The sequence below is a fragment of the Sorex araneus genome, chromosome 11 (assembly GCF_027595985.1).
Source record: "Sorex araneus isolate mSorAra2 chromosome 11, mSorAra2.pri, whole genome shotgun sequence".
Taxonomy (NCBI): Eukaryota; Metazoa; Chordata; class Mammalia; order Eulipotyphla; family Soricidae; genus Sorex; species Sorex araneus.
Genome location: NC_073312.1, coordinates 37,821,704 through 37,837,878, shown reverse-complemented (window position 1 = coordinate 37,837,878; position 16,175 = coordinate 37,821,704). Strand labels below are relative to the sequence as shown.

The 16,175-nt window shown below is 43.2% G+C and overlaps 1 protein-coding gene across 3 annotated transcripts in view; it reads left to right on the top strand.

The window, feature by feature from the left end:
• MARCHF8 (membrane associated ring-CH-type finger 8) overlaps positions 1-13,560 on the top strand; it is a 109,688-nt gene extending 96,128 nt beyond the window's left edge. For 2 of the 3 annotated variants that reach the window (XM_012932513.2, XM_055119044.1), the window contains exons 4-8: positions 4,512-4,594; positions 4,837-5,682; positions 7,123-7,303; positions 9,333-9,480; positions 9,888-13,560. In XM_012932513.2, coding sequence (XP_012787967.1) covers positions 4,512-4,594; positions 4,837-5,682; positions 7,123-7,303; positions 9,333-9,480; positions 9,888-10,192 — 1,563 coding nt within the window. In that variant the 3' untranslated portion in view covers positions 10,193-13,560. The remainder of the gene's footprint in view (positions 1-4,511; positions 4,595-4,836; positions 5,683-7,122; positions 7,304-9,332; positions 9,481-9,887) is intronic. The other variant, XM_004607384.2, reaches the window with a different exon arrangement.
• Positions 13,561-16,175: the final 2,615 nt, after the last annotated feature.

Genomic DNA, 16,175 nt, shown 5'->3' with positions numbered 1-16,175 from the left:
ATTTGTAGTTTTGTGACCTACTTTTTCTGCATTATTGTGAGAAAAGTTATGCATCAATTTGATTTAATTGGAGATCAGTTGTCAATATGCTTCTTTACCTGACTTTTCTACAAATTTTCCTCAAATTTCTCAAGGCTTAAAAACAAATAAACCAAACCAGACCATTTCTTGTGGCCCTGCACCTGTTGATGTAGATAAGATGGGCAAATTTACTTTTGTTTGGAGTCTAAGACCCCAGCTATTTAAAACAATTTTGCTGGTAAATGAAAAGAAGTCCTTATGGAAATTTGTAACAGAGAAGGAAAGAGATGGAGGAGAGGGAGGTTGGGAAGAAACCTAGTGGGAAGAAGTTATAGAACAAAGTGAAGCAAAGAGAAAGTAGGAAGGTAATGACTGGTGGCCTGGAGTGAAAGTAAAATTGCCAAGTTCCTGTCACTAGACATCCACTTGAATCTATTATGATAGCCCTTCTAGAACAGTGAGTTCTCTCAAAAAGAAACAGAGAATGGGGAAATGTCAGCTTCCACCAAGGATATTTGGAAACTTTTCTTTTCCTTACATGTTTTGGCAGCCTTAATAAAATTATTTAAAACAGAGAGTCTGATAAGAAAGACAGTTACTGAGTGTCTTGAGTACAGCAAGACAAATTATTTAAAAATATTTGTAATTCCTAACATAAAATCAATGAGAATTTAAGACTTGATAGCATCCAGAGGTTTCTTTTGGCGTAATAGATCACAACATAGTAATAAGAAGGCTTTTAATACATTTTTTTTAATATAGTGAGATTGCTTTACATTCCTGGTAGGGCTCAGGGAACCATATTCTGTGCTGAGGATTCAAATCTGAATTGATCTAGTGCAAGGCAAGTGCCTTTCTTACTGTGCTCTCTCTCCAGCCCCTAAAGGCTTGAGTTTGTTTTCTTGATCCATTTGAATTCCCCCATTGTGTACATTTACTACTTTTATCAGTAAAATTTCGAGTTCTTTGTGGTCTGATCCTTGTGGGAGGGGAGAGAGTGTTCTCTTTAGTGCTGTGTGGCATGGCTTCTTCTTTTCCCTCAAGTCTCCTACTGCCCATGACCTCCCATATGCCACCCTGCACGCTGCTCTTTGGAAGAGCTGAAGAGTCTAGTGCTTGAGGACACTCAAGATCACTCTAGAAGAAGGGATTGTGAGGCCCTTGACTTTTCCAAATGGAAGTCAGAACTGTATTCACTGCCGCTATAAGGCTTCAGTTTATCATTGCTGTTGTTAGAACTGCCTAAGTGTGTTTACTTTACTCAGATTGATATAAAAGCAATTTAAGATTTTTAAATTTATTGATAAGGTGCTTTGGTGATTATTCTACCTGGGAATGGTGATTGGCCCATGCATTTAGGGTTTTTGCTGTTACTGAAGTCAGCCAGAAAATACATTGTTTGGCATGTATTTATATCAAACACCTCTAAGTAAAGTTTCAAAATTTTCTTGAAAACTCTTGATCTAGTAAGAAGAGATATTTTCAGTTACTGGGAAGCATGTTGAGGTTTGGGCATCACCTACTGAGACTTTCTTATATATTTTTTGGAGATTGGGGTAGGAAAATATAAGATGGTGAGACTGTGCCTGTTGCTCAAGAAACAGAGAGAAGAAGCTTGGAACTATCCTGTTGTCTTTTAGGCTTGATGCTCTACTACAAGTTCATACAGACTGGATGTGAGTTCTCTGTAATAGACCCCAAATAGGAAATACATGGTGAAATGATCACGCTGTATATATAAACAGACTGATTTCTCTCTCAGGCTTTATTCTGCTCTCTCTTCTCTCTGTTCTCTTTTCCAGGAGCCCAACCTAAGCATACAATAATGTGGCTACCCCAGGTATCTTTCTTTTTATGACCTGGATCACTTGAAGTTTAGAAGAAGAGGAAGAGGCCACATTCTCATGATTTTAGTGTCCTGACACTTGTCTCAGAACACTGGCCCTGGGAGGTCCTCATTCTTCAGATAAGATCTCACTGTTCCTCCTTCTCTCTCTCTCTCTCTCTCTCTCTCTCTCTCTCTCTCTCTCTCTTTTGGTGTCAAGAGGGTTGTACCCTTAAGACTGCAGAGAGAGCGATGGCTCAGAAGTTCCCTCTCTTAACCAGGAGAGCAGTATGTCCTTCCATCTCTGCTGTGGGGAGGGACTTTGTGCATCTTTATTTGGAGCAACTAAGCTCAAGCCAGCAATGTGGAGAAAGGAGAACCGACCTCATAGTCCAGAGGGGGACAGAGCTTGTAAGGTCTCCTTGAGGAGTGTGATGGCTCTACCCAATGGCCAGCTTATGTGATACAATTTTGGCCTTGCCTAGAGTGGAACATAGGCTGTTCTCTGGCTGGGCCAAGACAGAGGAGGTCATGGGATGGGGCCTGAAATGGCTGCCTGGGAGTTGGGCACAGGAGATAGGAGAGAAGGGTGGCTTGTGCAATAGAAATGGAACATAATCTCTATGTGATTCCTGAGAAATTTCCTTCCTCCCATTTTGTTTTAAGAAAAATTGTAACAAAGTATACCATATTTTGAGGATACCATTTTTGTGACTTCAAATAAATTTAAACTTTAGATTCTTAAGAACTTCCACATGAGTTGCTTTTTTCTTTTTGGTTTTGCGCTTGTTTCTTGTTTTTACTTCAGGCATGGTGATTCACAAGGACTACTCTTCACTTTGAGATCTGAGATCAGTGTTCAGTCCCAACAGCAATGGGGAACCATGCAGTGTTAGGGACCAGGCCTGGGCCCCCATGTGTACAGCACACTATCTATTTCAGCTATTTGCCATCTTTGACCAAGATTGCTTTTAAAGAAAGTATTCCCTGCATTTGTTTGCTCATTCAGTTAGAAAATAAAAGCAGACTCTGGTGACTGAGAAGTTGTGCTGATTGAATAAAAGCTGCATAGTTTTAGCCATACAGTTGTGGATAATAACATGTAACTTCTTAGACCAAGTTTCTTTAGAATGAGTTGGATTAAAATGATATTTAAGCCCTGTACTTGAAAGGAAAGTAAGAACTGTATAATGAACACCACAATTAGAGTTATGGGTGGTGCATTTGCTGAAGAAGGTCCAGGGAGCATTTCTGGGCAGTGATACTGCCTGTCCTGGTGGCCCCATAGCTGTAGTGCTAGGATGAGTCTACACCCTTGGAGTGGCACCTAGCAAGAGATTGTGCTCGGCCTCAATGATGTAGTTGGGGACCTTCGTGTGGCTCTTCCAGTCAAGGAGATTGGGTTAAGGGGCACAGGAGGACTAGGAGGTTAGGAAGTGATGGGGGCTTACTTTTCACAGCAGACTGATAGCATTGTTTGCATGTAGCTGTTTAGATTGTGTGAAACAGGTTTACTCAGGCTTACTATCCAAAGGAAGGACAGTAACATGTATTTGAACATGCCTGTGGCTTTGAGAATCATGGGAATAAAGAAACAGGAGTCTGCAGAAGGCCTAACAAGGACCCAGTGGAGGGTGGGTCTGGATGCTAGGGGTGGATTTGCATCCTTAACCCTGCTGGACTGCCAGTGTTTATTCTTTTTTTTTCCATTCATTTTTCTTTCATTGTGGTTCTTCCTAACACCCCTTACATCTTTTACCTCATTTTGGCTTGTTCAAGAGTCCCTGCTCTATCTCATGACCTCTCAACCACATGTTAAGTTGTTTCTCATATGCATGAAGTTAAATAGTTTCTCATATGTATGAAGAGCTCTGCCAGGGCCACAAGGTTCTGAGGTTAGAAAGAGCTCCACCAGTCTTGATTAGGATTATCCCCAGGAACCAAGTTAAAGAGTCCTAGCTGGGGAAAAATGGCTGAAGTGATGTTACCTCACACTGCTTTTGTCTTTGAATACACCCCACACCCTAGCTTCACTGTGGATTGTGACCTCAATGTAGGGGTGCTGAAAAATTGTTAACAGTGAAAGATTCCTGAAAGTGCAATAACCAAATAATGAATCCTAGGTGTTTCTGGCAGCACTCACTCATTGCATTTCTCTGGAAAGAAAGGGTAATAAATAGAAAAAGGTTTTACTTTTGTTAGTTTGGGGGCCACATCTGGTGGTGCTCAGGGGTTACTCCCAGTTCTGTGCTTGGGGGCCACTCCTGATAGTGCTCCTGGGCATTGACCTGGGCCTCCTGCATGCAAAGCATATGCTCAGTCAGTTGAACTATCTCTGTGGTCTGAGTGGAAAAGCTCAAGATGCCCTATCTGTAGCACTTGTCTGTGTGTCTGATGTATAAGTTATTTAATATAGAAATAAACCACTTCTGGATCTGCAGGAGATTATTGGTGCTATTCCAGTCTCAGGCTACACTTGACTACATATACGAAAGAGTAGTGTTTGATTAGTTTGTTTTAGGTTCATAGGGAGCTAATATATGTGGCTCACTGAGCAGTATGAAATGATAGGCATTCTTAGGTGCTCCACTCCTTGCTTGCCATTCAGAGGGTTCATGGGTCCCTTAACTCTATCTTGAAAACTGACTGGGATGTGTTGTTGCAGGTTGGGGGTCCTTCATTGGCATCTGCTCCAGTGTCTGCCTTCTCTCGTACTTCTGTCACGCCATCCAATCAGGACATCTGCAGGTAACAATCTGCTTCAGATGCTATGATGGTTCATGTGCTTCCTAGAAATGAGCAGTCATGTCTCTGGGATCTCAATTTTCCATTTGCTTGGTCAGTATGCCTTTGCTGTAAGCGGTTACCCAGTTTTATGTGCTGTTTTCTCACCAAGTTACCATGCAAGTTTCATTTCTTCACTTAAATGTCTATTCTCTTAACATTGTTTTTACTTTCTGTGCTTTTATTCCACTGTCCTCTGCATGCAGTTCCAGTGGAGTGTTTTCTGAGTGTTGTCAACACAGTCCTGTGCAGTCTGCTGTTGTCTTGAAAGCTCCTCAATGCCAGAGTTCTCTGACACCAGGGCTCACTGTGACAGTTATCTGTAAAGACACGTTACAGGCATCAAAGAGCAATTCCTGTGGTTCAGAATGGGTTCAGGCCTTGAAGCCTGCTAAGAATTCCAAAGACAGAAGAGCCCTAAAGATCTCAAGGTCTCTAAACGACGTGGGTGAGAAGGTCCAGGACACTTTAGGGAGTTTTGACTATGTGGAAAGAACTTGCTCTGAGGGCAAGCTGATCCTCCCTCAGGACCCATGTCTCAGAATTAGCAGGTTCCATCACAAAGACAGAAGAACCTTGAATCGCAAACCTCTGAGCAGTTCCAAATATTCTTGTGTTTCATCCCTTTCTGCCAACCGTTCAGCTGCCTCAGCGGTGGAAGCTGGCAAAGGGGACATGCATGTCCCACTCTTGGAAGAGAAGGCAGACGGCGAGGTGGCATCCAGAAGCCGGCGGCTGCTTCGGTACCTGTTGTCACTCTCACACAGCTCCAGTACCAGCAGCCTACACAGGTTCCATGAGCTAGAAAGCTGCGCGGCTCACCTGCATGCTGCCAAGTCCTCCAGTGGTCTAGCGGGCAGCATGGGGTTCTGCTCTGATGAAATGGGAGATGACGACGTCTTTGAAGACAGCACATCTACAAAATTGAAGATTCAGGCTATGCGTGCACCCCTGTGCTCAGTGGAGAAGGACAGTGACCTGGATTGTCCTTCTCCCCTCTCAGAAAAGCACCCCCCCATCTCTCCAGGGTCCACATCAGGGGATGCCTGCAGGTTGGTTTGCCAAGAACCACTGTACTGGCCATATCTGCTCCCCACACCTAAATTGCCTCACCTTGCTTTATTTACTAAGCGGAATTTCAGGAAAGTGAAGTAAGAGGCAGCTGTAGACAATCATTGGTTAATAGTTTTCTCCAGAAGAATGGAGTCTTTTATTTACAAAAATCAAATTTTATGACATTTGGGCCTAAGGTAGTTACATTGATTCTAAAGAGAAGGAGCTGCACATAATAAAGGCCACTGTGATTCTTCTCATTAAAAAATTAGGTATTTTATATAAAGAAGGCAAAGATAAAAATAGTATGTCCATTTTTTCATCCTAATGTTACAGATTTTAAGCACTGGCTGCTTCTGCTCCTCCAGCCATATTTTTGCCCCTTGCTCCACCTGGAATACACTGTGTGTGGAAGAGGCCATTCTTCAGCAGCTTGTTCCTGCCCTCTTTCACTTGGATGCAGCCACTTCTACCTTAGGCCCCAATTCCATTTCCTACCTTTTTTAACCTTTGTGCAACATCCTTGTCTGGCCTTCAACTCTTTCAGGATTCATATTTTTTGTCATTGGCTTAAGCCTTCCCCATTTTAACTTCTCCATAGTTGCCCCTTAGGTCCAGCTGTTATTGCTTCAAATAATTGGATCAGAACTCCCTCTCACAAATGCAAATAGCTGAGAGCCTGGCCAAGGCCAGAGCCCCGTCCCTTTCAGGACACCAAAGCACACAGGTGTCCCTGTGTGCTTTCCAGCTGCTGGGAAAGACCTTTCTGTTTCTCAAAAACCTATCAAGTTTCTTGAGGTTAGTAATGACAACCTGACACACTTAGGAATAATGAATGATTAAAATTTTCACTTATTGCTATTAGTTGTCCTTGTAAAACAAAGAAATTATAACATGTTGTAGTGGTTTGTTTTATTTTTAGGTCCAGGGAAGGTATTGTGACTTTTTTTCTGTTTACTCCTTGAAATGGAATGGAAATGTGTAGTTGTGCATAAAGACAAGGGCAGTGGTTATAGCTAAAATGCAAATTTCCTCATCTTTTAAAGCCACTGGTCCTTTTTGGAAGGTAGAATTTTAGTTTTTATATATATATATATATATTTACAGTGATTTTCCCTTCATTAGAATCTTATAATCTGAAAAGTGCCTTGCGATTAAGTTCTTAACTCTTACCATGAATGACTGCCTTGTCATTTCTTGTATCATTTTTCCCTCTCTGATGCCAAATGCCATCCAGAATTTCCATGTTGGTGCGGTAAGCTAGAAAGTTTTAGTTTTTAGTCATTGTTCTCATTTGTGTTTGTTTGTTTTTCTGCTGGTAGACATTTCTGTGGTGTTTCTGAAAGATTTTCTTTTGTGGGAGAGGGGTCGACCTTCCATGAAGAACCTTCCCTGTCTTGTGACCCTCCTCACAATGACTCACGTTCCTTTCGATATAGGATCTGTCACTGTGAAGGGGATGAAGAGAGCCCTCTGATCACCCCCTGCCACTGCACAGGGAGTCTCCACTTTGTGCATCAGTCCTGCCTGCAGCAATGGATCAAGAGCTCTGACACGCGTTGCTGTGAGCTCTGCAAGTACGAGTTCATCATGGAGACCAAGCTGAAACCTTTGAGAAAAGTATGTGGAATGATGCCCCATGAAGGGCTTTAGCCTCATTGAAATGAGTGCCCCTGGAAGAGCAAGCACCTTGGATCCATTGAAGCTCCAGCTTGCTTATGTTTGTTTCTTTAAGAAGTGAGGGCTGGTGTGTATGTTCACTTTGTGGAGAAGCCTGTTTCTGGTACTGATTTCCATGCCCCTCTCCTCAGGGACTCTTTGTTCCTGACCATGTAGTCATGTTTTTGTCCTTTTTTTTTTCCCCATTCAGACTAAATCTGCTTGCTTATCTCTGTTAGTCATTTGGCCCTTGACCACAGGCAGCTTTATAATATCTAGATCAGCATTAAACTTTGCATATGTACTAACTTTTCATGCTTAATCTTTAATATTAGGGGCTTATGTTAGAGATTAGTTGTATACCCCTAGCACAAAACACAAGGTAATGTAGCAAATTTATTAGTAGGTATTTACAATAAGTATTTGCTGGATTCAGGTTGGGGGTACAAGGAAAAGGAAAGGAATGACGGGCACACAAAAGTCAGCTCTTGTCAGGTACCATATTGCAGCTTCCTCTGAGGAGAGCTTTGTTCGGTCCTCACTTCCCATATAAACATTGACAGGGTAGCATGATGTAAACAATGACTATGAAACATGTGTCTGTATGCCCAGAACACAATCTTTTGTTTGCACTAGTAGCACTGTAGCACTGTCGTCCCTTTGTTCCATCGATTTGCTTGAGCAGGCACCAGTAACGTCTCCATTGTGAGACTTGTTGTTACTGTTTTTGGCATATCGAATATGCCAGGGGTAGCTTGCCAGGCTCTGCCGTACCGGTGAGATACTCTCGGTAGCTTGCCGGGCTCTCCGAGAGGGAGTTTGCACTAGTAAGCAGCTATTTTCTTTATCTCAAAACTTTAAAGTTAGATGCAAGAAGAATCACAAAATTAGCTTATAGTATAGCACATGACAAGGCATCTTAAATACATCAAGTTAGGTGATGGTAGAGCATCCCTGATCTTCAGAGAAGGAAGGGGTCATTGGGCTTGGGCAGAGTGTGTTGTAGGAAATAATGGGACATCAGTGAGTCTCAAGCATGAGATCAAATGATGATATGGTATAAAAACCATTGGCATCAGACATTAAAAAAGAGAGACAGGTACAAACTACTTCAGAAGTTTCTCCTCATTGATGCCTTATAATTTATTGGGTGCCCACTCCATGCTGATCTCTCAAGTAAGCCTTCTGGCACTTTACCTGTGTAAATAATCCATAGGACTCTTATTTCAGCTTCTCCTCCTATAGAGCCATCTGGAAAGAGTCTGTGATGAGAGCTGGCAGAGGATGTTCAGAGTGTTTACACTTTATTCTTTTTCTCTACCTTTATGTGTTTTCTTCTGTTTCGGAAACCAGTAAATGAAAAAGAAATCTGGCTATTTGGAATAAATTAATGAGTTCCTAAAGGAGATGGGCCTGGCAGAGACTGCTTATACCAGGAACTCTTAGCATCGATTTCAAGCTGTTGCTGCCAATGTAGCAGAGGATCAAAGAGTGAGCGCCTCCTGCCATCACCTTCACGATGTAGTGTGACCCATCTGCTAGTGTGTTGTGGCATCATCAACCCTTTTTTTTGCCTTGCTCATGCCAGTCAGCAAGTCAGGGGCACTTAAAATGTATCACCTGAATCTTGGGCCAATATGCTGTTTCCATTAATACTAGAATAATAGAATTCTTTATCAATCCATTTGATGTTTGCTTACAAGAATAAGCAGATAAGGGTATTACTGGTGGTGGTTCATAGCTCATCTTGGTTCCAGCTGCGTTTCATTGCATTGAAAGTTGACTGTCAGCTGAATACCGGTGCCTGGTACCTAGTTGAAGCCAAATGGTTTCAAGAGATTGATTGTGGATGTTTGAGGGAAATCATCTAGTTGGAAAAGGGGAAGGGTGGGGAGAGCCACTTATATCCATTTATAACACTTTCACTTCCATTGTAGCCCTTATGTCTGAGAGCCTGGGCTGATTCATGTTTTGCATGTTGTCTTTCCAGTGGGAGAAGTTGCAGATGACAGCCAGTGAGCGAAGGAAGATCATGTGCTCAGTGACATTCCATATTATTGCCATCACCTGTGTGGTCTGGTCCTTATATGTGCTCATCGACCGCACAGCTGAGGAAATCAAGCAGGGGCAGGCAACAGGTACGTGCTCAGAATGAAAGGATGAGTTCAGCACAGAGGTCCTGGATGACACATTAGGGTCTCATGATGGGAGCCTTATTCCCCATTGAAGGTGCGAGCCAAACCTCAAATGTCTGGGTTTCTAGAGCAAGGCACCAATTATGAGGTACCAACCACTCTTTTTGGATGTTTCTGTTAGCATAGTACTTGTTGGGGGTTGGGGAGACCCAAAGCAGTCAAAGCTTCAACAGTGAGAATATTCACAAACTCCCTCCTGGAAAAGCCGGTTCAACGATAGTGTACTCCTTTTGAAGGAAGAGTTGATGAGTTAAGAATCTGTTGGTTATGGGAAGTTCAGCCACTGCTTTATTTACTTCAGATCTTAAATACCATCTACTGACAAGCTAACTAGGATGTTTCTCTTTCAGGAATCCTGGAGTGGCCCTTTTGGACTAAATTGGTGGTTGTGGCCATTGGCTTTACTGGAGGACTTCTTTTTATGTACGTTCAGTGCAAAGTATACGTGCAATTATGGAAGAGACTTAAGGCTTATAATAGAGTAATCTATGTTCAAAACTGCCCAGAAACAAGCAAAAAGAATATTTTTGAAAAATCTGCACTAACAGAGCCCAACATTGAAAATAAAGATGGACGTGGAATCTGTCATTCAGACACAAACTCTTCTTGTTGCACAGAACCTGAAGACACTGGAGCAGAAATTGTTCACGTCTGATTGTGTGGAGGATATAGTTTTCACGGACATCTGTGAACAGCTGAAGGAAATTGTTTACTGCCAATTGTGTACTTTTTCTTATGTTCTTGAATAGCATAGACTGGGCAGGCAACTAGTTTCAATGGCTTCTCTTTTTCTAAATCCTCCTTAGTGAATCCTCTGGAAAGCCTTCACATTGGCTGTGCCCAGTTGGTTGGGTTCCACCCCTGCAAGTGTCTGGGAAGAGAAGGTGGAATATCCACTGCCAGGACACCATGATGGGATGCTGCCTGACTGGGTATTTGCTTTTGGTTTTGAACAGAATGAAAACATTAACGTGCCAGGGGATGGCAGGAGCAGGGTGGTACCAGGCCCTGATGTGCTGCCTCTTCCAGTTGGCAGCCATCCCTCCCTACTGTAGAGATGAGTGTTTGGGAGTCTAGCCATTATGAGAGATTTCCCTCCGTACTCAGGAGAGCCTGGGGAAATGCGCTCCTCCTGCCAATGCTGCCACTGCCATTTCTCATGAGAAGATGGGCTGTGGTGCTCTCTATATGGTGGCAATTATTCACTAAGCAAACAGCACTTTATAAAAAGAGAGTCTTTATTTTGTAATATGTGTGTCCAGTGGGATTGACATGGAAAAGAACGTCTCATTTAGAAACCTTCCCGTCATTACCCCAATTATTAACTTTATGTTATAATGGATCTAAAGCCCTTTTTGCCTTATATATTCTAAGAAATGTGATATAGGCTCTGTTAATAAAAGGGACTTATGACTATAAAGCAGGATAAACAGGTCTGATACTTTTTCATAAATATTTTATGGGAATTAGTGGATGCCAAATGGCAAATTGAACATAATTCCTATGGATTTGAGCCTGTTTTATGACGTATCTTTATGTCATAGGCTTGCCCCAAATGTTTTTTTTTCAGCACTGAAAAGTTCAGGGTTTATGAGATCTACACAAAAGGAAGTGAGTAAATATAATAAAACTCAATATTTAAGAGCTATTTCTTTTCAAGTAAAACCTCTCTGCTTTGGCTTCACATTGAATAATAAGCCCTGGTGCAGAAGATTATACAGCAAGAGCTGTGAGCACCTGCCACCTTAGCCAGCTTCTCTCCCTGGGAGACTCCTGGAAAACTTCCTGGAACACAGAAGCAGCTTGGCTGGATCTGGGACAGTGGCCAGGGGTGAGCAGTAATTGCCTTGGTGCACTGTCGCTGCCTCCTGCCACACCCTCGCCCTATGATCGCCTTAACTAGATGGAACAGACAATCCTGTAGAGGCCCCTGCCCCTTGTGATCAGTCTGTTCTGTCATCAGGGACTATGACAGGATGGTCATCTCCAAGACCATTTTCATAAAACAAGACCAAAATCATTGCTATCAAATGGCGTTTGTCCCTCGAAAAGTTTGATTAAAATTCTGTTTTATTTGCCTGGCTTCATGAAAGTTTTTTAGAGTCAACTCCAGGAAAACAAGCTAGGAGGGTCTGAACTGTGATAAGAGTATGCACAGATACTCATCTCTCTAGGCAACTCCATCTGCAGAACCTCCTCTGGAGGGTGAAATGTTTAGGGATTGTGGGGAGCAGGGGTCTGACCTCAGTCCTCTGACCCTTAGGTGCCTCATACTGAGAGAATACAGCAAACAAAGGATGATTCCTCTACCTTTCAAAGTGGATGCCTGTGGTTTGGTTTGAATGCCAGGCAGAGACTAGGCTGAAGGGCTTCTTGACTCCAGGGTGGCTTTGCCCTGCCATCTCCTCCCACACAAAAGTCTGGCATACAGGAGTAGTGGATCTGGACTAAAGAACTGCTCTGCCATGACCTTCCTCTGGCTGGGCACGTACAGTCTTGTCACAGCCAACCTCTGAAACTAGGTCAGCCTACTGTCTATGTCTCCCAGGCCACTTCCATTTGGTGCCTGTGTTCACTGTGCCCCAAAGTGCAATTACCTACACCCCTTCTCAGCCTGATGAAACCAGGCAGCTACAGACTGTCCACTCAGGGGAGCTGAACCTTGGGGTATTCTACCTGTACACCCTAGCAGCTTCTCAGGCAAGGCTTCTTATCCCTTCCACTCTGACACTGGTGAGTGGTCAAGTGAATGAAGCCTGGGATAGATTTTAGGAGGGGACTGTTCCACTATCCCCCTCAGTAGGACCCCTTGTGCTGAATACTGAGACTTCTATAGAGAGAAAAGTAACCTTAGGTAGGAACTGCCCATGGGTACCTGCCCGTTGTGGCTGGTGCCCCCTGTGGCATAGGTACTTTGATAATCCTAATACTTGTGTTACTCCCATGCCTAGCCAGATTCTCATGTGAAGTCCTTGCCTTTCATCTCAGCCTGTACCCCCACCACCCACCACCACCCTATGCCCAGCTCCTAAATACTTGCTTGCTCCTGTGTAGTCTGTCTCCACATCCTTCCTTCCTTCCCTCCCCTAGAATGGCAGACAGCTACCCTCTTCTCTTTCTCTTTTCTTGAAGTTTCTAGCTGAGCGCCTGGGACTCCTGTCTTAGTCTAGCTGCAATCTCTTCCCACAGATGGTAACCATGGCTCACTAAACCCCTGGCAAGATTGTGTTGCACTGCCATCTAGTGGGACTGCCGATCTGTCGGGTGCTTCTTTAGTCTGCCACCTTGCTCTCTAGATTCTTTAGGTCTTTCTCCCAGTTTCCCCTCATTTTGTATCTGATTTTAGTGGGAGGGTGACACTTGGATAAGCCTGTAGAAATTTTGGCTTAACTTTCAGGTCTCAGGACCAGGAGGTGGTACTTGTAGGCCAGGCCTGGGCGAGAGGTGTTACTCGCAAGCCCTCTCTGATTTTGTCTCTAACCCCAATACTAAATACAACTCCAGGGATCCTGCCTTTGATTGCCGGCAGTCATTTGCCTTCTGTGCACAAGCTTAAGGATTTTCTGGAAGCTTTGTCAAAGGTCTCTTCTTACTTCAAGCCTCTAATGTCTCTTCCTCTTTCGCTTCAGTCTCATTTCCAGTCTTACAGTTTCCAAGTGTGCAGGTGCGCCTTACCTGACTGCAGACCTCCATGCCCCTCCAGTCGGGCCAGTTTGAGATCTTCAGGGAAGGCCTGTGCCGGTTGGGGCAACTGCTGCTGCTGCTGCCTGGTGGTAGGATGCAGGGCTGGGGGAAGCCTGAGAACAGGCACCGGGGACTGGCGTGGTGCAAATACACTTTGGAAATTCTTTCCCTTTGGGTCTGATCTGAAATATGCAGCTTCCATCGCTAGTCCAAGAGATTACCAAAACAGGGAAAGAAAAAAGGATTTATCTTGAGAAGTAATTAACTTGTGCAGCTCATCACCCTATTTAGATGCAATGTTTATTGAAAGGTGATTGTTAATAAAAAACCAAATTTACACTGGCACGTGTGGTGTAGTTTCTAAAAGGCACTTCACATTTGAAGATTTTCTTAGACAGTTTCTAGTTATCTAAATGTCTAGTTTTTTATCCTTTTGTGTATGTTCACTGTTTCTCAGTATTACCACTTGAAATAATTCTCTGTATAGTGGGGGTTGTTTGTGATCTACCTGGGGGTGTCTAATTGCAGCAATAAAGCCTTTCTTTAAAAAGGAGATTTTCCATGAAAGCGTTTTCCTGCAGGGGCTGGGAAACATTGGTCCGAACTCCTTTTCAACTCTCTCACACTGGCCCTGCAGACCAGATGGCTCCATAAACTCTAGCTTACTTAAACTGAGAGTAGCGACTCCTTATGGGGGCCACTTAGCTGAACATAGGTTTCTTGAAAAGTTTGGCAATAGAATATGATTTCTGAATGTGCAGTAAATTTTTTAAAAAATAATTTAAAAATGAGCCACATAACAAATTAGCGGTGTTACTGACCGTGATTGCCCCTGTTGCATTTCTCAGGGCAAAAGGGGTTCAAGAATGGAACATGTGTTTTAAGAAGCCGTGGTCTAGATAGAGGAAGACATGACTACAGACAGCAGAAGCTACTAAGGCCTGTGGTGGAAGGAGGGAGGAGTGCCAGAGCACCCCTGAACACAAGTTCTCAGCCATTGTCTAGAGGCAGTGGTGAGATGGATCAAGCTGAGAGAGGAGTTCGCTCCTGTCACTGTTCGAGGGGAAGATGCCTGCTCGGTAGCCTGGTGAGTTTCATGAGTTTAAAGAGACACTCGATGATGTACTGCTGTCGATAGGCTCAAGGCTTTGCTTCCCTCAGGCCTTTCTTTCCTAGACACCCACCGCAAACTGATGAGCTGTATGGCACCACATGACATACTGCTAGGATACTTCATTCCCCTCTTAGTGGGGTGGTCAGCTCCTGTTGGAAGTAAGGTGTCATTGCTGTATGACCTTGCCTATTCATTTACACAGTCAGCTGATTTCCTGCTGCCATGGCAAGGATGATTAGTTTGGGTAGATCATGGCGCTGCAAGGCCTTAAGTAGTGCTTATATACTTTATAGAAAACGGCTTCCCAGCCCTTGGAATATGTGAATGGCATCCCTGGAAGAGTGTGCAGAGCTTATGTGCTGTCAAGGTTGTGACCAAGCTCTTCCCCAGGGCTTGTCCTTTGTCTCAGCCTCTGCAGGGCTTGTGACTGGATACCTGCCACATCTTGTGTGGCTGGGCTGAAAGACCCAAGAGGAATGGCTCAAATTAGACCGAAATGTGAAAACTCCAAGACACATTATGCTCAGAATGAGAAAAACCAAAGTCAGAGAAAGAATATTGAAAGGAGCAAGAAAAATTCCCAAAAAAGGAATTTATATACAAAGAAAAGGTTTTTGCTTTCTTTGTATATGAATTCCTTTTTTGGAATTTATATGAAGGCAGAACCCACCTAATTCACGTAGTCTCAAATGAGACTTTACAAGCCAGAAGAGAATGGTGGGATATAGTATAAAAACCCATGAAATGAACACTTCACCAAGAATACTAGGATCCAAGAATCCAGCTAGATTTTCATTCATTTTGAAGGAACAGTACAGAGCTTCAGGGACAGACCACACTTAGAGAATTTGTAAGTGAAACTAGTTTTGCAAGAATTGTTAAAGGAGCTTCTTTAAGGGACTGGACACTTCACAGCATGTGGCATTGAGTATGACACCCAAGGCGTTTAAGAAAGGTATGTTTACCCTAGCTTGCTAAGGGCTTTTATACATTTTCATTGCCCGATTTCCCACTCCAACGCAGTTATGTGGATCAGTTCTCCCATTATATTGCCTTTGGCCTTTTGTTGCTGTCTCGATGTGTATAAGCCCCACATGTGATAGAGATCATTCTGTATTTGATTTTTCCTTCTGACCAACTTCACTTAGCGTGATATCCTCTTGTTCCATCCATATGACTACAAATTGCATGATTTTCTTCTTTCTTATAATTCTTGGAGCTGCATAGTATTCCTCTGTGTGTGTTGTGTGTGTGTGTGTTTGTGTGTGTATGTGTGTATCAACTTCTTTATCTATAGTTGGGCATTTGGGTTGTTTCCAGATCATGGCTACTGATTTCTTTTTTCTCTTAATCCATAGAGATTTTTGTTTTGTTTTTGTGCCACACCTGGTGATGCTCAGGGCTTACTTGTGGCTCTGCATTTAGGAATTACTCTTGATAGACTCGGGGAACTGTAAGAAATGCCAGGGATTGAACCTAGGTTGACTACGTGCAAGGCAAGCACCCTGCCCACTGCACTGTCACTCCAGCCTCTCTACAGAGATTTTTTTCTTTTCTTTTTATTTCTTTTTCATTTTTTGTAATGGATCCCCGTGAGGTGCAGTTACAGACTTATAAACTTTTGTGGTTATGTTTTAGTCATACAATGCTCAGTAACGATCCCTCCACCAGTGCCCATTCTCCACTCTACAGAGATTTTCTTTTTTTAACAGAAGTATTTTTTTAAATAATTCCATTAGTCACTTTGTTATAACAGCAATATTTTGTGCCTTCTAAGAGGGCAGGCTTGGGGGGTGGATGAAAAGCAAAACAGTGGTGGAGGGAAGGTCACACTGGTGGT